The sequence below is a fragment of the Pseudophryne corroboree genome, chromosome 9 (assembly GCF_028390025.1).
Source record: "Pseudophryne corroboree isolate aPseCor3 chromosome 9, aPseCor3.hap2, whole genome shotgun sequence".
In the NCBI taxonomy this organism is placed as follows: Eukaryota; Metazoa; Chordata; class Amphibia; order Anura; family Myobatrachidae; genus Pseudophryne; species Pseudophryne corroboree.
This window is the reverse complement of record NC_086452.1, coordinates 272,964,628-272,988,726: the sequence shown is the minus strand read 5'-3', so window position 1 is coordinate 272,988,726 and position 24,099 is coordinate 272,964,628. Positions and strand designations below refer to the sequence as shown.

Below are 24,099 nucleotides of genomic sequence, written 5' to 3'. Positions count from 1 at the left end.
CATATATTCCGAAATACGGAATATTCCGAAATACGGACTTTTTTGAGTGAGAGTGAGATAGTGAAACCTTTGTTTTTTGATGTCTAAATGTACACAAACTTTGTTTAATACACAAAGTTATTAAAAATATTGTATTAAATGACCTTCAGGCTGTGTGTATAAGCTGTATATGAAACATAAATGAATTGTGTGAATGTAGACACTTTGTTTAATGCACAAAGTTATAAAAAATATTGGCTAAAATATGTGTGTATAAGGTGTATATGTATCATAAATGCATTCTGTGCTTAGATTTAGGTCCCATCACCATGATATCTCATTATGGTATGCAATTATTCCAAAATACGGAAAAATCCCATATCCAAAATACCTCTGGTCCCAAGCATTTTGGATAAGGGAGACTCAACCTGTATAATATTTCTAGCAGCAAACTTTTGCTCCCAAGTTATACCATATACTATGTACAGCTACTCCTCCAATTAGCAAAGCTTCAAAAATAAGAATTTACTCACCGGTAATTCTATTTCTCATAGTCCGTAGTGGATGCTGGGGACTCCGTAAGGACCATGAGGATTAGCGGCTCCGCAGGAGACTGGGCACAACTATAAAGAAAGCTTTTAGACTACTGGTGTGCACTGGCTCTTCCCACTAAGACCCTCCTCCAGACCTCAGTTAGGATACTGTGCCCGGACGAGCTGACACAATTAGGAAGGATTTTGAATCCCGGGTAAGACTCATACCAGCCACACCAATCACACCGTATAACTCGTGATACAATACCCAGTTAACAGCATGATAACAACTGAGCCTCTCAACAGATGGCTCAACAATAACCCTTTAGTTAAGCAATAACTATATACAAGTATTGCAGACAATCCGCACTTGGGATGGGCGCCCAGCATCCACTACGGACTATGAGAAATAGAATTACCGGTGAGTAAATTCTTATTTTCTCCAACGTCCTAAGTGGATGCTGGGGACTCCGTAAGGACCATGGGGATTATACCAAAGCTCCCAAACGGGCGGGAGAGTGCGGATGACTCTGCAGCACCGAATGAGAGAACTCAAGGTCCTCCTCAGCCAGGGTATCAAATTTGTAGAATTTAGCAAGCGTGTTTGCCCCTGACCAAGTAGCAGCTCGGCAAAGTTGAAGAGCCGAGACCCCTCGGGCAGCCGCCCAAGAAGAGCCCACTTTCCTCGTGGAATGGGCTTTCACTGATTTAGGATGCGGCAGTCCAGCCGCAGAATGTGCAAGCTGAATCGTACTACAGATCCAGCGAGCAATAGTCTGCTTAGAAGCAGGTGTACCCAACTTGTTGGGCGCATACAGGATAAAGAGCGAGTCAGTCTTCCTGACTCCAGCTGTTCTGGAAACATAAATTTTTAGGGCCCTGACTACATCCAACAACTTGGAAGCCTCCAAGTCATTCGTAGCCGCAGGCACCACGATAGGTTGGTTCAGATGAAAAGCGGATACCACTTTGGGGAGAAACTGGGGACGAGTCCTCAATTCTGCCCTATCCATATGGAAAATCAGATAAGGGCTTTTACATGACAAAGCCGCCAATTCTGAAACACGCCTGGCCGAAGCCAAGGCCAACAACATGACCACATTCCACGTGAGATATTTAAAATCCACGGTTTTCAGTGGCTCAAACCAATGTGACTTTAAAAAATCCAACACCACGTTGAGATCCCAAGGTGCCACTGGAGGAACAAAAGGGGGCTGAATATGCAGCACTCCCTTAACAAAAGTCTGAACTTCAGGTAGTGAAGCCAATTCTCTCTGGAAGAAAATCGATAGAGCCGAAATCTGGACCTTAATGGAACCCAATTTAAGGCCCATAGTCACCCCTGACTGCAGGAAGTGCAGGAACCGGCCCAGCTGAAATTCCTCCGTTGGGGCCTTCCTGGCCTCACACCACGCAACATATTTTCGCCATATGCGGTGATAATGGTTCGCGGTTACTTCTTTCCTAGCTTTTATCAGCGTAGGAATGACTTCCTCCGGAATGCCCTTTTCCTTCAGGATCCGGTGTTCAACCGATATGCCGTCAAACGCAGCCGCGGTAAGTCTTGGAACAGACAGGGCCCCTGCTGCAGCAGGTCCTGTCTGAGCGGTAGAGGCCATGGGTCCTATGACATCATTTCCTGAAGTTCTGGATACCACGCTCTTCTTGGCCAATCCGGAACAATGAGTATAGTTCTTACTCCTCTTCTCCTTATTATCCTCAGTACCTTTGGTATGAGAGGAAGAGGAGGGAACACATAAACCGATCGGTACACCCACGGTGTTACCAGAGCGTCCACAGCTATCGCCTGCGGGTCTCTTGACCTGGCGCAATATTTTTCTAGCTTTTTGTTTAGGCGGGACGCCATCATGTCCACCTGTGGTTTTTCCCACTGGTTTACAATCATTTGAAAGACTTCTGGATGAAGTCCCCACTCTCCCGGGTGGAGGTCGTGCCTGCTGAGGAAGTCTGCTTCCCAGTTGTCCACTCCCGGAATGAACACTGCTGACAGTGCTGACACGTGATTTTCCGCCCATCGGAGAATCCTTGTGGCTTCTGCCATCGCCGTCCTGCTTCTCGTGCCGCCCTGTCGATTTACATGGGCGACCGCCGTGATGTTGTCTGACTGGATCAGCACCGGCTGGTTTTGAAGCAGGGGTTTTGCCTGACTTAGGGCATTGTAAATGGCCCTTAGTTCCAGAATATTTATGTGCAGGGAAGTCTCCTGACTTGACCATAGTCCTTGGAAGTTTCTTCCCTGTGTGACTGCTCCCCAGCCTCGAAGGCTGGCATCCGTGGTCACCAGGACCCAGTCCTGTATGCCGAATCTGCGGCCCTCTTGAAGATGAGCACTCTGCAGCCACCACAGCAGAGACACCCTTGTCCTTGGAGACAGGGTTATCAGACTATGCATCTGAAGATGCGATCCGGACCACTTGTCCAACAGGTCCCACTGAAAGGTTCTTGCATGAAACCTGCCGAATGGAATCGCTTCGTAGGAAGCTACCATTTTTCCCAGGATCCGCGTGCAGTGATGCACCGACACCTGTTTTGGTTTTAGGAGGCCTCTGACTAGAGATGACAGCTCCTTGGCCTTCTCCTCCGGGAGAAACACTTTTCTCTGTTCTGTGTCCAGAACCATCCCTAGGAACAGCAGGCGTGTCGTAGGGACCAGCTGTGACTTTGGAATGTTTAGAATCCAGCCGTGCTGTTGTAGCACTTCCCGAGATAGTGCTACCCCTACCAACAACTGCTCTCTGGACCTCGCCTTTATCAGGAGATCGTCCAAGTACGGGATAATTAAAACTCCCTTCCTTCGAAGGAGTATCATCATTTCCGCCATTACCTTGGTAAAGACCCTCGGAGCCGTGGAGAGACTAAACGGCAACGTCTGGAATTGGTAATGACAATCTTGTACCACAAACCTGAGGTACTCCTGGTGAGGATGGTAAATGGGGACATGTAGGTAAGCATCCTTGATGTCCAGCGATACCATGTAATCTCCCTCGTCCAGGCTTGCAATAACCGCCCTGAGCGATTCCATCTTGAACTTGAATTTTTTGATATATGTGTTCAAGGATTTCAAATTTAAAATGGGTCTCACCGAACCGTCCGGTTTCGGTACCACAAACATTGTGGAATAGTAACCCCTTCCTTGTTGAAGCAGGGGCACCTTTACTATCACTTGTTGTGAATACAGCTTTTGAATTGCCTGTAACACTGCCTCCCTGCCTGAGGGAGTGGTTGGCAAGGCCGATTTGAGGTAACGGCAGGGGGGGAGACGTCTCGAATTCCAGTTTGTACCCCTGAGATACTATTTGAAGGATCCAGGGATCCACCCGTGAGCGAGCCCACTGATTGCTGAAATGCTTGAGACGGGCCCCCACCGTACCTGGCTCTGCCTGTGGAGCCCCAGCGTCATGCTGTGGACTTAGAGGAAGCGGGGGAGGACTTTTGCTCCTGGGAACTGGCTGTATGCTGCAGCTTTTTCCCTCTACCCCTGCCTCTGGGCAGAAAGGACGCGCCTTTAACCCGCTTGCCCCTATTGGGCCGAAAGGACTGTACCTGATAATACGGTGCTTTCTTTGGTTGTGAGGGAACACGGGGCAAAAATGTAGACTTCCCAGCTGTTGCTGTGGAAACGAGGTCCGAGAGACCATCCCCGAACAATTCCTCACCCTTATAAGGCAGAACTTCCATGTGTCGTTTGGAATCTGCATCACCTGTCCACTGCCGAGTCCATAACCCTCTCCTGGCAGAAATGGACATTGCACTAATTTTGGATGCCAGCCGGCAAATATCCCTCATGTATAAAAGTGCGTCTTTTATATGCTCTACGTTTAGCAAAATAGTGTCCCTGTCTAGGGTATCTATATTTTCTGACAGGGAATCTGACCACGCAGCAGCAGCGCTGCACATCCAGGCTGAAGCTATAGCCGGTCTCAGTATCACACCTGTGTGTGTATATATAGATTTCAGGATAGCCTCCTGCTTTCTATCAGCAGATTCCTTCAGGGCGGCCGTATCCGGAGACGGTAGTGCCACCTTCTTTGACAAGCGTGTGAGCGCTTTATCCACCCTAGGGGATGTTTCCCAGCGTGACCTATCCTCTGGCGGGAAAGGGTATGCCATTAGTAACCTCTTAGAAATTACCATCTTTTTATCAGGGGAAGCCCACGCTTCTTCACACACTTCATTTAACTCTTCAGATGAAGGAAAAGCTACTGGTAGTTTTTTCTCTCCAAACATTATACCCTTTTTTGTGGTACCGGGGGTAACATCAGAAATGTGCAACACATTTTTCATTGCCTCAATCATGTAACGTGTGGCCCTACTGGAAGTTACATTAGTCTCGTCGTCGTCGACACTGGAGTCAGTATCCGTGTCGACATCTGTGTCAACCATCTGAGGTAGCGGGCGTTTTAGAGCCCCTGATGGTTTTTGAGACGCCTGGGCAGGCACAGGCTGGGAAGCCAGCTGTCCCACATTAGGTATGTCGTCAAACCTTTTATGTAAGGAGTCGACACTATCACGTAATTCCTTCCACAGCACCATGCACTCAGGTGTCGACCCCGCAGGGGGTGACATCACATTTACAGGCATCTGCTCCGCCTCCACATAAGCCTCCTCATTAAACATGTCGACAGCCGTACCGACACACCGCAAACACACAGGGAATGCTCTGACAGAGGACAGGACCCCACAAAGCCCTTTGGGGAGACAGAGAGAGAGTATGCCAGCACACACCTGAGCGCTATATAACACTGGGATCCCACTATCAATGAGTGTTTTCCCTATAGCTGCTTTTTTATATATATTACATATATATATCTATGCTGCACCTAAATTTAGTGCCCCCCCCTCTCTTTTTTACCCTTCTGTAGTATTCTCAGACTGCAGGGGAGAGCCAGGGAGCTTCCTTCCAGCGGAACTGTGAGGGAAAAATGGCGCCAGTGTGCTGAGGGAGAAGCCCCGCCCCCTTTTCGGCGGACTTTCTCCCGCTTTTTCTGTGATACTGGCAGCGGTAATTTTACATCTATATAGCCTCTGGGACTATATATGATGTATATTTTGCCAGCCAAGGTGTTGTTATTTATTGCCCTCAGGGCGCCCCCCCTCAGCGCCCTGCACCCATCAGTGACCGAAGTATGAGGTGTACATGAGGAGCAATGGCGCACAGCTGCGGTGCTGTGCGCTACCTTGGTGAAGACTGATGTCTTCTGCCGCCGATTTTCCGGACCTTCTTCGTGCTTCTGGCTCTGTAAGGGGGACGGCGGCGCGGCTCCGGGAACGAACACCAAGGTCGGGTCCTGCGGTCGATCCCTCTGGAGCTAATGGTGTCCAGTAGCCTAAGAAGCCCAAACTACCACCTGTTAGGTAGGTTCGCTTCTTCTCCCCTTAGTCCCTCGCTGCAGTGAGTCTGTTCCCAGCAGATCTCACTGAAAATAAAAAACCTAAATATACTTTCTTTCTAGGTGCTCAGGAGAGCCCCTAGTGTGCATCCAGCTCGGCCGGGCACAAGAATCTAACTGAGGTCTGGAGGAGGGTCTTAGTGGGAGGAGCCAGTGCACACCAGTAGTCTAAAAGCTTTCTTTATAGTTGTGCCCAGTCTCCTGCGGAGCCGCTAATCCCCATGGTCCTTACGGAGTCCCCAGCATCCACTGAGGACGCTAGAGAAATTAACCTTACTATTTGGGCATTTGACTAATTACTTACTTTTCAATTCAATTTAGTTTCTATCCATTTCTTTATTGCACATCCACTCCTTCTAGTGGACATATTATATTTGAACCGTAATATACGGTACTGGACTTTGGTTGTATTACTAATACTGTGAATATTGTAATAGTGCCATCCTCATCTATCACTTTCAGAATTTTTAATCCTGTTTATTTTCAATAGGCCTAGGCAACCCGCCTCTCATATCCACTGTCCGCTATATTATTATATTACAGTGGACAGCAGAAGACGGGCCCTGAACCTATACATTTCTTTGTATCCAATTTTTTCAGTACTCTCTCATCCAAATGCCAGCTAATTATCTCTCTGCAATGCTAAGGTAACAGAGAATCTGTGCATAAATACTGGACAGCAGAAGTACCTCTTTTCTGGTATGCGCCAATAACCAAACATTCTCTCATTCACAACTCTTGTGATATTACTGCCATATTTCACTGGCTACGCCCAATCTCGCCTGATCTTGGAAGCTAAGCAGTGAGAAGCCTTATTAGTACCTAGATGGGAGACCGCTAGGGAATATTGGGTGCAGTAAAAAACACTCCTGATTTCATGTGAAAAGCAGAAGTGCTGGAGCAACATTTGATTCTTAAATAAAATAAAATATCTCCCAGCGCTTATAATTTTCAAGTGTATCAATATATTCCTTACTATAATAGTCGAAATATTCGATTTTATAAATAAGTACAACAACAATGTTCTTTCATAAAAATAATGTTTTCTTTATTTAAAGTATAGTGTTTACAACACCTAAAAGTAGGAGGATCTGGTCTAATATTACTCAATAAAAATAAATAAAATGTGATCCTAATACCGGTATACGTTTGACAAAAAACAAAAACAACATATAATATATACTATAAAACAGTAGGCTATTTCCGGCTGTTACACTCAGTTAAAAGTCCACGATTTTTTGTTTCCAATCACATTCCCATTCCTAGCTAAAGGGAATGAATCCTGGATTTCCAGAAATAAGGTGGTATGTCAAAAACGGATCCAAATGGCTCTGTTCACTGTAACTGTTGGTCCTTTGATTACATAAACATATTGCACATCAGAGTTCCTAGCCAGGAATATACCATATGCAGATTCACTCAAAAGCCACAGGTCCAGAACAAATCAGTATTCATGACCAAAGATAAAGTATATGCAGGATTATTTCAAATGCCACAGGTCCAGAGCAATTCAGTATTTATGGCCCGGATTAAAGTGTATGCAGACTTTGTTCAAATGTTGCAGGTCCAAAACAAAAAAACATTCATGACCAAGAGTAAAGCATATGCAAACTTACTCAGATGCCACAGGTCCAGAAAAAAGACACGGGTGTCTGCCGGCAGACAGTTACAGGTGCTTTCAGCGATCAACTAGTTTCGCCTGTCTAAGCAGGCTTCCTCAGGATGGCCGAGTGCACCTTCTACCCCGTGCTTTAACCTCTCCCAGGCATACGTTGCCATGGCGACCGGGACCTCTCCGCCCCTTGCCACTTTTCGCTGCACACAGCCCAGCATTGTGTTGTCATAGTGACCGTGATCCCTCGTCGCGTCACGTCACTTCCGCTTCCTGTCTCTTCAGTTTGTTGTCATGGTAACCCGGCTTGGTGTATTGTAGCTTTCCTGCGTCGCGTAGCTTCCCCGCATCACGTCACTGTCGAGGCGGTGGCTCCCGCCCATATGACACTCCATTCAGCATCAAGTTACCATGGTGACGGGAACCTTCTTGTCACATCACCTCCTCGTTCTCTCAGATGGAGTAGTTCTTTCTGCTCCTAGCATTTTTCCAATTGATCCTTTAAAGTGCGAATAAGGCCATTTTTCTTTTGTTGTTTATTTATATATTCTTTAATTACATTGTAATTACTGCATCCAAATGGTCTCATATTGGAAGAAAAAACGTTCTGTTATATATACACACAGTCCCTTTTTTCTCTTTAATCACTACTTCCCGACCATTCTTTTATGGTGTATTTTTATTTTTATTATTTTTACTTTTATTATTTTTACTTTTACTCAGGAATGTCGTGTCATACATAAAGACATTTAATCAATACCACAAACAATAGACATACACAAAACAATAGACATACACAAAACAATAGACATACACATAACAGTGCCTAGGGGTGAAGTTAGGTATGCACAACTCCCACCTAATTCCCCTTCCTTCTATTCTTAAACTATTTGAATCCTATTCTTTTAGGAACGGATAAAGTTCCCAATCTATATTTAATCCCTTCGGTTTCAGGGTCCCTAATTCGAAAATCGTCCTTGCTTCTTCCTTAAGGAGTGCACTGTTCCAGTCTCCCACTCTCCATGATTTTTGTATTAATTTAATACCAATAAACTCCAGGGCCGCAGGGTTGCCGTCATGGACTTTAAGGAAGTGTTCTGGAACACTGTGGTTGTCCTTCTTAGTCCTGATGTTATTTAAATGTTCGTTTATTCGGATTTGAAGGCACCGGTAGGTCTTCCCTACATATTGAAGCCCACAAGGGCAGGTCATCAAGTAAATCACCCCCTTCGAGTTGCAGGTGATTTTCTCCTTTATTTTATATTCTTTTCCTGTACTATTGGATTTGTACTTAACTATTGGTTTCGTAGATACATTCTTCGTTTTTCTGCAAACCACACAATTATTGCACCTATAAAATCCCGGCTCCATATCTTTTAACCAGCTCGTTTTGTCCCTCCTATCGTTCTTACAGTAGCTCCTCACTAGGCTATTCCTTAGGGTAGGTGCCCTCCTATAGATTATTTTAGGTTTCTCTGGTAAAAGTTCTTTAAGCTCTTCATCTGCAGTAAGGATGTGCCAGTGTTTGTATAGGCTTTCTTCTAAGAGTCTCCGTTGACTTGAAAATACCGTTAGGAACATCATGTCCCGTTCCAAATTATGAACACATCATCTATAAACCTTGCCCATACAATCAAATTGGGAAGGTACTCATTGTTTGTCCATATATACTCATTTTCCCACTGGGCAAGGAAAAGATTGGCATAGGAAGGCGCGAAATTCGTACCCATAGCTGTTCCCTGGGTTTGCCTATAGTATTTACCCCCATACCAGAAAAAATTGTGCTCTAGGGTGAATCTTATCCCTTCCAATATGAAATCAATTTGATCTCCCTTCATTTTTGATTCCTTTATGAGAATCTTCTGCACATTTTCTATTCCTTGGTCATGTCGAATTGAGGTATAGAGTGATTTCACATCACATGTATCCAATAAGTAACCTTCTTTCCATTCTATCCTACTTAATATATCCAAAATATATATATCTGTATCGTGTCTTTAATGTAACTCCGTTGTGTACTCACTAGTTTCTTCAAAAAGACATCAATGTAGCATGATAGATGAGATGTTAATGACTGGATTCCTGCCACTATTGGCCTTCCTGGAGGGGTGTTCAGGTTTTTATGGATTTTTGGTAATTGGTAGAACAAAGCCACTTTTGGATGTTCCGGATATATGTATTTGAACTCCTCTTTCGTAAGTATACCCTTTCCCAAAGCATCCTTCAGGATCCTCTCCAGGTCCTTCTTATATTCTTCCATGGGATTCTTTTGTAGTTTTGGTATGTATCAGTATCTTGCAGTAATCTCGGACATTCCTTATCATAATTCCCTTTATCCATAATGGTGATATCCCCCCCCCCCCCCCCTTATCTGCTTGTTTAATAACAATCTCGTCATTCTGTTTGAGGCTCCTCAGGGCTTTTTTCTCCTTCACACTTAGATTCCATTTCCTTTTTTCTTTCATCTTATCAGGGATTCTTTTAATGTCTTCTTCTACTAATTTTTGAAAGGTACTTAGTAAATGACCTTTTAATTGTGCAGGATAGAAGGTGGATTTATTTCTAAGACCTGAGTGTTCGTATGGTTCTGGCTCCATTTCTTTCTCCATGTTTGTTCCTTGTTTATTTCTTTTGAAGAACTTTTTCAATGTAATGGTCCTAATAAATTTTTGGAGATCTATCATTGTATCAAATTTATTGAGAGTATTCGGCGGAGCAAATTTTAGTCCTTTCTCCAGGATTTTCACTTCCGAGGGGGTCAATTTATACTTGCTTATGTTGAATATCCCCTTCGTGCAACTTTTTTGTTGTTGTATTTCTTTTGTTTTTTCTTTTGCCCTGTTTTTTGCTCCTCCTCGCTTTCCCCGTTTGTTGATGATGAGCTTCTTTTTCGTCTTCTTCTTTTTGTTGTTGAATCTGGGGATTTTTTCGGGATGGCTCCAAGATTCTGTGAGGGATTGTTCCTCTGTGCCAATTCTAAAAAAGCATCCAAATATGCTTCTGTGTCTTCTAACGTCACCTCCTCTTCTTCCTCTTCTTGTCGTTCCTGATTTTCCAATCTCAAGCCTTTTCTTCCCCTATCTTCCAAACGTTCCATGAGGGTTCGGGCTGAAAGGTCTAGGATCTTCTGATGGTCTTCTCTTCCATTATTGAAGCTTCTAATAAGGGTTTCCGTGCTGGGATAATCTCCCTTTTTCAACTTCCTTCCTTGATCGTTTCTTTTCTTCTGGATCCGCCTCTTGTTGTCTTTTGCTTTTCATCGGTTGTTGATTCTCTCTTTCCCTAATATCAATGTTTCTCTGTGTCTTTCTCCAATTTTGGGATGTATCCCTGGGGTACCTGTATTCTCCCAGCTGTCTTCCATCTTTCCTTCTCCATAAATCTCCATTATTCATTCCTCTACTGTTTTCAGTGTCATTAAACCTTCTTGTTACTTGTCCTGTGAAGTTCTGTAGTCGAGGTCGATAGTAGTTTGTCTCACCTCTGAATGGTTCTTCATTACGCCTATGGTCATCTAGGTATGGTCTTCTTTCCTCCCTTCCCATCTGGGGTCTTCTATCTATTTTCCAATTCCTAATATCACCTTTATAATCCTCATGGTCTCTAGCGAACTTCTTCCTCTTTTGTTCTATTATTTCCTGTTCAGTTTTCTGTAGTTTAATATTCGTAAGATTTTCCAGATTCTTAAAATCCGCTAGTTGTTCTATTGGTTTAAATTTCCTTCTTATATCCTTGATTTCCCCCTCTATCTTTTTAATATTTTCTTCTCTATCTGTAATTATTAATTTCATCAGATTTACTGAACAGGTATCGAGGGTATTATCCCACCTTTTTATGAAATCTTCATTCTTTGATAAAAAAGATGGGGCTTTTATTATTCTAAGACCTCTCGGAATCATTTGTTTTTCAATATACTTAGCTAGAGTGGTGCACTCCCACCATTGCTTAATCTCCTGTATTTCTAATTTTTCTAGTCTAGTGTATAGACTACAGAACGTGTCTTCTGTTGCCTCTATATTTATCACTTGGTGTATACCTGCTGTAGGTATGAGTTCATTAAGAACCCTAATTCGCTCTTCTCTACTCAGTGCCATCTTCCTGCAAACTAGCTGCTGTCCTCGTATGTGGATGTAGATGTACCAAAGAAGCAGGGGGGATTTGAGGACTGCGCTTATTTGCCTCACTTGATTGACTTACAGCTGCTATGGAGAAAAAAAGGCTTTCCACTAGCCTCTTGAAATCTGAATAAATAAAATAAAATATCTCCCAGCGCTTATAATTTTCAAGTGTATCAATATATTCCTTACTATAATAGTCAAAATATTCGATTTTATAAATAAGTACAATAACAATGTTCTTTCATAAAAATAATGTTTTCTTTATTTAAAGTATAGTGTTTACAACACCTAAAAGTAGGAGGATCTGGTCTAATAATATTACTCAATAAAAATAAATAAAATGTGATCCTAATACCGGTATACGTTTGACAAAAAACAAAAACAACATATAATATATACTATAAAACAGTAGGCTATTTCCGGCTGTTACACTCAGTTAAAAGTCCACGATTTTTTGTTTCCAATCACATTCCCATTCCTAGCTAAAGGGAATGAATCCTGGATTTCCAGAAATAAGGTGGTATGTCAAAAACGGATCCAAATGGCTCTGTTCACTGTAACGGTTGGTCCTTTGATTACATAAACATATTGCACATCAGAGTTCCTAGCCAGGAATATACCTTATGCAGATTCACTCAAAAGCCACAGGTCCAGAACAAATCAGTATTCATGACCAAAGATAAAGTATATGCAGGCTTATTTCAAATGCCACAGGTCCAGAGCAATTCAGTATTTATGGCCCGGATTAAAGTGTATGCAGACTTTGTTCAAATGTTGCAGGTCCAAAACAAAAAAACATTCATGACCAAGAGTAAAGCATATGCAAACTTACTCAGATGCCACAAGTCCAGAAAAAAGACACGGGTGTCTGCCGGCAGACAGTTACAGGTGCTTTCAGCGATCAACTAGTTTCGCCTGTCTAAGCAGGCTTCCTCAGGATGGCAGAGTGCACCTTCTACCCCGTGCTTTAACCTCTCCCAGGCATACGTTGCCATGGCGACCGGGATCTCTCCGCCCCTTGCCACAGAAAACTGAACAGGAAATAATAGAACAAAAGAGAGGAAGAAGTTTGCTAGAGACCATGAGGATTATAAAGGTGATATTAGGAATTGGAAAATAGATAGAAGACCCCAGATGGGAAGGGAGGAAAGAAGAAGACCATACCTAGATGACCATAGGCGTAATGAAGAACCATTCAGAGGTGAGACAAACTACTATCGACCTCGACTACAGAACTTCACAGGACAAGTAACAAGAAGGTTTAATGACACTGAAAACAGTAGAGGAATGAATAATGGAGATTCATGGAGAAGGAAAGATGGAAGACAGCTGGGAGAATACAGGTACCCCAGGGATACATCCCAAAATTGGAGAAAGACACAGAGAAACATTGATATTAGGGAAAGAGAATCAACAACCGATGAAAAGCAAAAGACAACAAGAGGCGGATCCAGAAGAAATGAAAAGAAACGATCAAGGAAGGAAGTTGAAAAAGGGAGATTATCCCAGCACGGAAACCCTTATTAGAAGCTTCAATAATGGAAGAGAAGACCATCAGAAGATCCTAGACCTTTCAGCCCGAACCCTCATGGAACGTTTGGAAGATAGGGGAAGAAAAGGCTTGAGATTGGAAAATCAGGAACGACAAGAAGAGGAAGAAGAGGAGGTGACGTTAGAAGACACAGAAGCATATTTGGATGCTTTTTTAGAATTGGCACAGAGGAACAATCCCTCACAGAATCTTGGAGCCATCCCGAAAAAATCCCCAGATTCAACAACAAAAAGAAGAAGAAGACGAAAAAGAAGCTCATCATCAACAAACGGGGAAAGCGAGGAGGAGCAAAAAAACAGGGCAAAAGAAAAAACAAAAGAAATACAACAACAAAAAAGTTACACGAAGGGGATATTCAACATAAGCAAGTATAAATTGACCCCCTCGGAAGTGAAAATCCTGGAGAAAGGACTAAAATTTGCTCAGACGAATACTCTCAATAAATTTGATACAATGATAGATCTCCAAAAATTTATTAGGACCATTACATTGAAAAAGTTCTTCAAAAGAAATAAACAAGGAACAAAACATGGAGAAAGAAATGGAGCCAGAACCATACGAACACTCAGGTCTTAGAAATAAATCCACCTTCTATCCTGCACAATTAAAAGGTCATTTACTAAGTACCTTTCAAAAATTAGTAGAAGAAGACATTAAAAGAATCCCTGATAAGATGAAAGAAAAAAGGAAATGGAATCTAAGTGTGAAGGAGAAAAAAGCCCTGAGGAGCCTCAAACAGAATGACGAGATTGTTATTAAACAAGCAGATAAGGGGGGGGGGGGGGTATCACCATTATGGATAAAGGGAATTATGATAAGGAATGTCCGAGATTACTGCAAGATACTGATACATACCAACAACTACAAAAGAATCCCATGGAAGAATATAAGAAGGACGTGGAGAGGATCCTGAAGGATGCTTTGGGAAAGGGTATACTTACGAAAGAGGAGTTCAAATACATATATCCGGAACATCCAAAAGTGGCTTTGTTCTACCAATTACCAAAAATCCATAAAAACCTGAACACCCCTCCAGGAAGGCCAATAGTGGCAGGAATCCAGTCATTAACATCTCATCTATCATGCTACATTGATGTCTATTTGAAGAAACTAGTGAGTACACAACGGAGTTACATTAAAGACACGATACAGATTTTGGATATATTAAGTAGGATAGAATGGAAAGAAGGTTACTTATTGGCTACATGTGATGTGAAATCACTCTATACCTCAATTCGACATGACCAAGGAATAGAAAATGTGCAGAAGATTCTCATAAAGGAATCAAAAATGAAGGGAGATCAAATTGATTTCATATTGGAAGGGATAAGATTCACCCTAGAGCACAATTTTTTCTGGTATGGGGGTAAATACTATAGGCAAACCCAGGGAACAGCTATGGGTACGAATTTCGCGCCTTCCCATGCCAATCTTTTCCTTGCCCAGTGGGAAAATGAGTATATATGGACAAACAATGAGTACCTTCCCAATTTGATTGTATGGGCAAGGTTTATAGATGATGTGTTCATAATTTGGAACGGGACAAAAAAAGATCTGGAACAATTCATCATAGAGATAAATAAAAATGGATACAATCTGGAATTTACAAGGGAGATCAGCGAAACAAGTATAAACTTCCTAGATCTGACCATCTTCATTGAGAATAATCAGATTGAAACACGAACATTCAGTAAGGAAGTGGACTGTAATAGTTACCTAGACTTCAAGAGCAACCATCATCCAAAGTGGTTGGCCAATATCCCCAAAGGCCAGATAAGACGAATACGGAGAAATTGCACTAAGAGAGAAGATTATGAGACACAAGCATTGGATCTTATGAACAAATTTGGAGAAAAGAACTTTAGGAAAAATGATTTGGAGCAGAATAAGGATGAAGTGGATAAGATGAATAGAACTGACCTCCTTCGGTATAAAAGTAAGGATGAGAGGAAAAAAGAGGATGTGATGTTCCTAACGGGATTTTCAAGTCAACGGAGACTCTTAGAAGAAAGCCTATACAAACACTGGCACATCCTTACTGCAGATGAAGAGCTTAAAGAACTTTTACCAGAGAAACCTAAAATAATCTATAGGAGGGCACCTACCCTAAGGAATAGCCTAGTGAGGAGCTACTGTAAGAACGATAGGAGGGACAAAACGAGCTGGTTAAAAGATATGGAGCCGGGATTTTATAGGTGCAATAATTGTGTGGTTTGCAGAAAAAAGAAAGAATGTATCTACGAAACCAATAGTTAAGTACAAATCCAATAGTACAGGAAAAGAATATAAAATAAAGGAGAAAATCACCTGCAACTCGAAGGGGGTGATTTACTTGATGACCTGCCCTTGTGCGCTTCAATATGTAGGGAAGACCTACCGGTGCCTTCAAATCCGAATAAACGAACATTTAAATAACATCAGGACTAAGAAGGACAACCACAGTGTTCCAGAACACTTCCTTAAAGTCCATGACGGCAACCCTGCGGCCCTGGAGTTTATTGGTATTAAATTAATACAAAAATCATGGAGAGTGGGAGACTGGAACAGTGCACTCCTTAAGGAAGAAGCAAGGACGATTTTCGAATTAGGGACCCTGATACCGAAGGGATTAAATATAGATTGGGAACTTTATCCGTTCCTAAAAGAATAGGATTCAAATAGTTTAAGAATAGAAGGAAGGGGAATTAGGTGGGAGTTGTGCAAACCTAACTTCACCCCTAGGCACTGTTATGTGTATGTCTATTGTTATGTGTATGTCTATTGTTTGTGGTATTGATTAAATGTCTTTATGTATGACACAACATTCCTGAGTAAAAGTAAATATAATAAAAGTAAAAATAATAAAAATAAAAATACACCATAAAAGAATGGTCGGGAAGTAGTGATTAAAGAGAAAAAAGGGACTGTGTGTATATATAACAGAACGTTTTTCTTCCAATAGGAGACCATTTGGATGCAGTAATTACAATGTAATTAAAGAATATAAATAAACAACAAAAGAAAAAATAAGATTTTACTTACCGATAAATCTATTTCTCGTAGTCCGTAGTGGATGCTGGGACTCCGTCAGGACCATGGGGATTAGCGGCTCCGCAGGAGACAGGGCACAAAAATAAAAGCTTTAGGACTAGGTGGTGTGCACTGGCTCCTCCCCCTATGACCCTCCTCCAAGCCTCAGTTAGGAAACTGTGCCCGGACGAGCGTACACAATAAGGAAGGATTTTGAATCCCGGGTAAGACTCATACCAGCCACACCAATCACACCGTACAACTTGTGATCTGAACCCAGTTAACAGTATGACAAACGTAGGAGCCTCTGAACAGACGGATCACAACAATAACAACCCGATTTTTTTGTAACAATAACTATGTACAAGTATTGCAGACAATCCGCACTTGGGATGGGCGCCCAGCATCCACTACGGACTACGAGAAATAGATTTATCGGTAAGTAAAACCTTATTTTCTCTGACGTCCTAGTGGATGCTGGGACTCCGTCAGGACCATGGGGATTATACCAAAGCTCCCAAACGGGCGGGAGAGTGCGGATGACTCTGCAGCACCGAATGAGAGAACTCCAGGTCCTCTTTAGCCAGGGTATCAAATTTGTAGAATTTTACAAACGTGTTCTCCCCCGACCACGTAGCTGCTCGGCAGAGTTGTAATGCCGAGACCCCTCGGGCAGCCGCCCAAGATGAGCCCACCTTCCTTGTGGAATGGGCCTTGATAGATTTAGGCTGTGGCAGGCCTGCCACAGAATGTGCAAGTTGAATTGTGCTACAAATCCAACGAACAATCGTCTGCTTAGAAGCAGGAGCACCCAGCTTGTTGGGTGCATACAGTATAAACAGCGAGTCAGATTTTCTGACTCCAGCCGTCCTTGAAATATATATTTTCAATGCCCTGACAACGTCCAGCAACTTGGAATCCTCCAAATCGCTAGTAGCCGCAGGCACCACAATAGGCTGGTTCAGGTGAAACGCTGAAACCACCTTAGGCAGAAACTGAGGACGCGTCCGCAGTTCTGCCCTGTCCGAATGGAAAATCAGATATGGGCTTTTATACGATAAAGCCGCCAATTCTGACACTCTCCTGGCTGAAGCCAGGGCCAGTAGCATGGTTACTTTCCATGTAAGATATTTCAAATCCACCGATTTGAGTGGCTCAAACCAATGGGATTTGAGAAAATCCAAAACTACATTAAGATCCCACGGAGCCACTGGGGGCACAACCGGGGGCTGTATATGTAGTACTCCTTTTACAAAAGTCTGGACTTCAGGAACTGAAGCCAATTCTTTCTGGAAGAAAATCGACAGGGCCGAAATTTGAACCTTAATGGACCCTAATTTGAGGCCCATAGACAATCCTGTTTGCAGGAAATGTAGGAATCGACCCAGTTGAAATTCCTCCGTCGGGGCCTTCCTGGCCTCACACCACGCAACATATTTTCTCCAAATGCGGTGATAATGTTGTGCAGTCACCTCCTTCCTGGCTTTTACCAGGGTAGGGATGACCTCTTCCGGAATGCCTTTTTCCCTTAGAATTCGGCGTTCAACCGCCATGCCGTCAAACGCAGCCGCGGTAAGTCTTGGCATAGACACGGTCCCTGCTGAAGCAGGTCCCGCCTTAGAGGTAGAGGCCACGGATCTTCCGTGAGCATCTCCTGAAGTTCCGGGTACCAAGTTCTTCTTGGCCAATCCGGAGCCACGAGTATCGTTCTTACTCCCCTTTGCCGTATAATTCTCAGTACTTTTGGTATGAGAGGCAGAGGAGGAAACACATACACTGACTGGAACACCCACGGTGTTACCAGAGCGTCCACAGCTATTGCCTGAGGGTCTCTTGACCTGGCTTAATACCTGTCCAGTTTTTTGTTGAGGCGGGACGCCATCATATCCACCTTTGGTTTTTCCCAACGGTTCACAATCATGTGGAAGACTTCTGGATGAAGTCCCCACTCTCCCGGGTGTAGATCGTGTCTGCTGAGGAAGTCCGCTTCCCAGTTGTCCACTCCCGGAATGAACACTGCTGACAGTGCTATCACATGATCTTCCGCCCAGCGAAGAATCCTTGCAGCTTCTGCCATTGCCCTCCTGCTTCTTGTGCCGCCCTGTCTGTTTACGTGGGCGACTGCCGTGATGTTGTCCGACTGGATCAACACCGGCTGACCCTGAAGCAGGTATTTTGCCAGGCTTAGAGCATTGTAAATCGCTCTTAGCTCCAGTATATTTATGTGAAGAGACATCTCCAGGCTTGACCACACTCCCTGGAAGTTTCTTCCCTGTGTGACCGCTCCCCAGCCTCTCAGACTGGCATCCGTGGTCACCAGGACCCAGTCCTGTATGCCGAATCTGCGGCCCTCTAACAGATGAGCACTCTGCAACCACCACAGAAGAGACACCCTTGTCCGTGGAGACAAAGTTATCCGCTGATGCATCTGCAGATGCGATCCGGACCATTTGTCCAGCAGATCCCACTGAAAAGTTCGTGCGTGGAATCTGCCGAATGGAATCGCTTCGTAAGAAGCCACCATTTTTCCCAGGACTCTTGTGCATTGATGCACAGACACTTTTCCTGGTTTTAGGAGGTTCCTGACAAGTTCGGATAACTCCCTGGCTTTCTCCTCCGGAAGAAACACCTTTTTCTGAACCGTGTCCAGAATCATTCCCAGGAACAGCAGACGTGTCGTCGGGGTCAATTGAGATTTTGGAAAATTCAGAATCCACCCGTGCTGTTGCAGCACTACTTGGGTTAGTGCTACTACGTCCCCCAGCTGTTCTCTGGACCTTGCCCTTATCAGGAGATCGTCCAAGTAAGGGATAATTAATACGCCTTTTCTTCGCAGAAGAAACATCATTTCGGCCATTACCTTGGTAAAGACCCGAGGTGCCGTGGACAATCCAAACGGCAGCGTCTGAAACTGATAATGACAGTTTTGCACCACGAACCTGAGGTACCCTTGATGTGAAGGGCAAATTGGGACATGCAGGTAAGCATCCTTGATGTCCAGGGACACCATAAAGTCCCCTTCTTCCAGATTCGCTATCACTGCTCTGAGTGACTCCATCTTGAACTTGAATTTTTGTATGTACAGGTTCAAAGATTTCAGATTTAGAATAGGTCTTACCGAGCCGTCCGGCTTCGGTACCACAAATAGTGTGGAATAATACCCCTTTCCCTGTTGTAGGAGGGGTACCTTGACTATCACTTGCTGAGAATACAGCTTGTGAATGGCTTCCAATACCGTCGCCCTGTCTGAGGGAGACGTTGGCAGAGCAGACTTTAGGAACCGGCGAGGGGGAGACTTCTCGAATTCCAACCTGTAACCCTGAGATACTACCTGCAGGATCCAGGGGTCCACCTGTGAGTGAGCCCACTGTGCGCTGAAATTCTTGAGTCGACCCCCCACCGCCCCTGAGTCCGCTTGTAAAGCCCCAACGTCATGCTGAGGGCTTTGCAGAAGCCGGGGAGGGCTTCTGCTCCTGGGAGGGAGCTGCTTGGTTCACTCTCTTACCCTTTCCTTTGCCTCGGGGCAAATATGACTGTCCTTTTGCCCGCTTGTTCTTATAGGAACGAAAGGACTGCGGCTGAAAAGACGGTGTCTTTTTCTGTTGGGAGGGGACCTGAGGTAAAAAGGTGGATTTCCCGGCTGTTGCCGTGGCCACCAAATCCGATAGACCGACCCCAAATAATTCCTCCCCTTTATACGGCAATACTTCCATATGCCGTTTGGAATCCGCATCACCTGACCACTGTCGCGTCCATAAACTTCTTCTGGCAGATATGGACATCGCACTTACTCTCGATGCCAGAGTGCAAATATCCCTCTGAGCATCTCGCATATAAAGAAAAGCATCCTTTAATTGCTCTATAGTCAATAAAATACTGTCCCTATCCAGGGTATCAATATTTTCAGTCAGGGAATCCGACCAAACCACCCCAGCACTGCACATCCATGCAGAGGCGATGGCTGGTCGCAGTATAACACCAGTATGAGTGTATATACTTTTCAGTGTAGTTTCCAGCCTCCTATCAGCTGGATCCTTGAGGGCGGCCGTTTCAGGAGACGGTAACGCCACTTGTTTTGATAAACGTGTGAGTGCCTTATCCACCCTAGGGGGTGTTTCCCAGCGCGCCCTAACCTCTGGCGGGAAAGGATATAATGCCAATAACTTCTTTGAAATTAGCAGTTTTCTATCGGGGTTAACCCACGCTTCATCACACACTTCATTCAATTCCTCTGATTCAGGAAAAACTACAGGTAGTTTTTTCAGACCCCACATAATACCCCTTTTTGTGGTACTTGCAGTATCAGAGATATGCAAAGTCTCCTTCATTGCCGTGATCATATAACGTGTGGCCCTACTGGAAAATACGTTTGTTTCTTCACCGTCGACACTAGATTCGGTGTCCGTGTCCGGGTCTGTGTCGACCGACTGAGGTAAAGGGCGTTTTACAGCCCCTGACGGTGTCTGAGACGCCTGGACAGGTACTAACTGGTTTGCCGGCCGTCTCATGTCGTCAACTGATTTTTGTAACGTGCTGACATTATCACGTAATTCCATAAACAAAGCCATCCATTCCGGTGTCGACTCCCTAGGGGGTGACATCACAATTACCGGCAATTGCTCCGCCTCCACACCAACATCGTCCTCATACATGTCGACACACACGTACCGACACACAGCAGACACACAGGGAATGCTCTTATTGAAGACAGGACCCCACTAGCCCTTTGGGGAGACAGAGGGAGAGTTTGCCAGCACACACCCAAGCGCTATAAATATATAGGAACAACCCTACAGAAGTGTTGTTTCCTTTATAGCAGCTTAATATATCAATATCGCCAAAAAAGTGCCCCCCCTCTCTGTTTTTTTACCCTGTTTCTGTAGTGCAGTGCAGGGGAGAGTCCTGGGAGCCTTCCTCGCAGCGGAGCTGTGCAGGAAAATGGCGCTGTGTGCTGAGGAGATAGGCCCCGCCCCCTATTTTGGCGGGCTCTTCTCCCGGTGTTTGTGAGACCTGGCAGGGGTTAAATACATCCATATAGCCCCAGGGGCTATATGTGATGTATTTTTAGCCAGAACAAGGTATTATCATTGCTGCCCAGGGCGCCCCCCCCCCAGCGCCCTGCACCCTCAGTGACCGCTGGTGTGAAGTGTGCTGACAACAATGGCGCACAGCTGCAGTGCTGTGCGCTACCTCATGAAGACTTTAAAGTCTTCTGCCGCCGGTTTCTGGACCTCTTCACTTTTCGGCATCTGCAAGGGGGTCGGCGGCGCGGCTCCGGGACCGGACTCCATGGCTGGGCCTGTGTTCGATCCCTCTGGAGCTAATGGTGTCCAGTAGCCTAAGAAGCCAATCCATCCTGCACGCAGGTGAGTTCACTTCTTCTCCCCTAAGTCCCTCGTTGCAGTGAGCCTGTTGCCAGCAGGACTCACTGAAAATAAAAAACCTAATAACTTTTTCTAAGCAGCTCTTTAGGAGAGCCACCTAGATTGCACCCTGCTCGGACGGGCACAAAAACCTAACTGAGGCTTGGAGGAGGGTCATAGGGGGAGGAGCCAGTGCACACCACCTAGTCCTAAAGCTTTTATTTTTGTGCCCTGTCTCCTGCGGAGCCGCTAATCCCCATGGTCCTGACGGAGTCCCAGCATCCACTAGGACGTCAGAGAAATGGCCTATAAGAGACATTCCTTATTCACACTTTAAAGGATCAATTGGAAAAATGCTAGGAGCAGAAAGAACTACTCCATCTGAGAGAACGAGGAGGTGATGTGACAAGAAGGTTCCCGTCACCATGGTAACTTGATGCTGAATGGAGTGTCATATGGGCGGGAGCCACCGCCTCGACAGTGACGTGATGCGGCGAAGCTATGCGACGCAGGAAAGCTACAATACACCAAGCCGGGTTACCATGACAACAAACTGAAGAGACAGGAAGCGGAAGTGACGTGACGCGACGAGGGATCACGGTCACTATGACAACACAATGCTGGGCTGTGTGCAGCGAAAAGTGGCAAGGGGCGGAGAGATCCCGGTCGCCATGGCAACGTATGCCTGGGAGAGGTTAAAGCACGGGGTAGAAGGTGCACTCGGCCATCCTGAGGAAGCCTGCTTAGACAGGCGAAACTAGTTGATCGCTGAAAGCACCTGTAACTGTCTGCCGGCAGACACCCGTGTCTTTTTTCTGGACCTGTGGCATCTGAGTAAGTTTGCATATGCTTTACTCTTGGTCATGAATGTTTTTTTGTTTTGGACCTGCAACATTTGAACAAAGTCTGCATACACTTTAATCCGGGCCGTAAATACTGAATTGCTCTGGACCTGTGGCATTTGAAATAATCCTGCATATACTTTATCTTTGGTCATGAATACTGATTTGTTCTGGACCTGTGGCTTTTGAGTGAATCTGCATATGGTATATTCCTGGCTAGGAACTCTGATGTGCAATATGTTTATGTAATCAAAGGACCAACCGTTACAGTGATTTATTATTAGACCAGATCCTCCTACTTTTAGGTGTTGTAAACACTATACTTTAAATAAAGAAAACATTATTTTTATGAAAGAACATTGTTATTGTACTTATTTATAAAATCGAATATTTCGACTATTATAGTAAGGAATATATTGATACACTTGAAAATTATAAGCGCTGGGAGATATTTTATTTTATTTATTCAGATTTCAAGAGGCTAGTGGAAAGCCTTTTTTTCTCCATAGCAGCTGTAAGTCAATCAAGTGAGGCAAATAAGCGCAGTCCTCAAATGCCCCCTGCTTCTTTGGAACATTTGACCCTTACCTACTTCATCTGTTTATCTATCTTTACTATAAACTATCTGACCACAGACTTATATAAAATTTATCTAGATCGCACATTTTGAACATAGATCTAAGAATAGCAAATTAGCCCATACCAGGAGATATCATCACAGTTGCCATTTGATATTTAACTATTTTTACAGTCTTAATTATTACAATAGATGCCACTGTGTTACATGTTTGAATTTGCTGTTATCTGGAATTTTTATTTCTGATATTTTCACCTCTGGTGCCACTGTCACCTAAAATACTTACAATTCTTGGAGAATTTGTTACTCCAAGTTTTTCTTATCAGATATTTGAGAATCTGTTACTTCCAATTTTGGTTAAAGATTCACGATACCAGATGAGGAAGGTTAAATTCTGCAACCTTCCCTAGTGTATCACATGTGTGTTTGTGTACTATAATTTTATCATAAACTAATTAAAAGTTAAGTTTTATTCGATAAGAGTGCCAAAACAGAGTCTCTCTTTTTTCTTTTGAAATATCGACATGTACTATTGACTCTGGGTGCACCACCAACAACATCAATTCCTTGGATACCTATTTCAGTCAGCTTTCATGTACATGCACTGTTGGTTTACAAGGGACATATTTTATAAGAGCCCATTACGAAGATTACCTATATAGTCCTGTGCGGCACCTAATTGAACTACTTCAGTTCCCAAAACAATCAACCCTACATCTAGAGCAATTTCTAATAGAATAAACTAATTGTTTGGACTTGCAGAGTTACACAAAATGCAATGTTTTAATTTGGAAACCATTACATTTTAAATTCCTATGTTTTTACATTATGGGGAATGCTATATACAGTATATGTAGAAACGTAATTGTTCTTATTCAGCTTAAAAAACAGATTACAAACTCAAATTAATTTGTTTTATGATGGTAACGTGCACAAACCACCTACCGGACAGAGCTTCGCCACGAAGCAGTACTTCTTCAATGTTAGCCACCATGATCCGCTGAACATCTTGGAGCTCTGTGTTGATGGAACCCAAATTTCTTCTGGCTCGACTATCAATATAAGTTTTCTTTGTTTTCTGAATGTAATTATCTACAATGCAA

At 43.9% G+C, this 24,099-nt stretch overlaps 1 protein-coding gene and 1 pseudogene across 1 annotated transcript in view; one reads left to right on the top strand and one right to left on the bottom strand.

The window, feature by feature from the left end:
- Positions 1–24,099, bottom strand: part of SEC22B (SEC22 homolog B, vesicle trafficking protein) — a 199,609-nt gene that overhangs the window by 74,954 nt on the left and 100,556 nt on the right. The window contains exon 4 of the mRNA XM_063940307.1: positions 23,942–24,088. Coding sequence (XP_063796377.1) covers positions 23,942–24,088 — 147 coding nt within the window. The remainder of the gene's footprint in view (positions 1–23,941; positions 24,089–24,099) is intronic.
- LOC134963032 (5S ribosomal RNA) lies at positions 6,668–6,786 on the top strand (annotated as a pseudogene).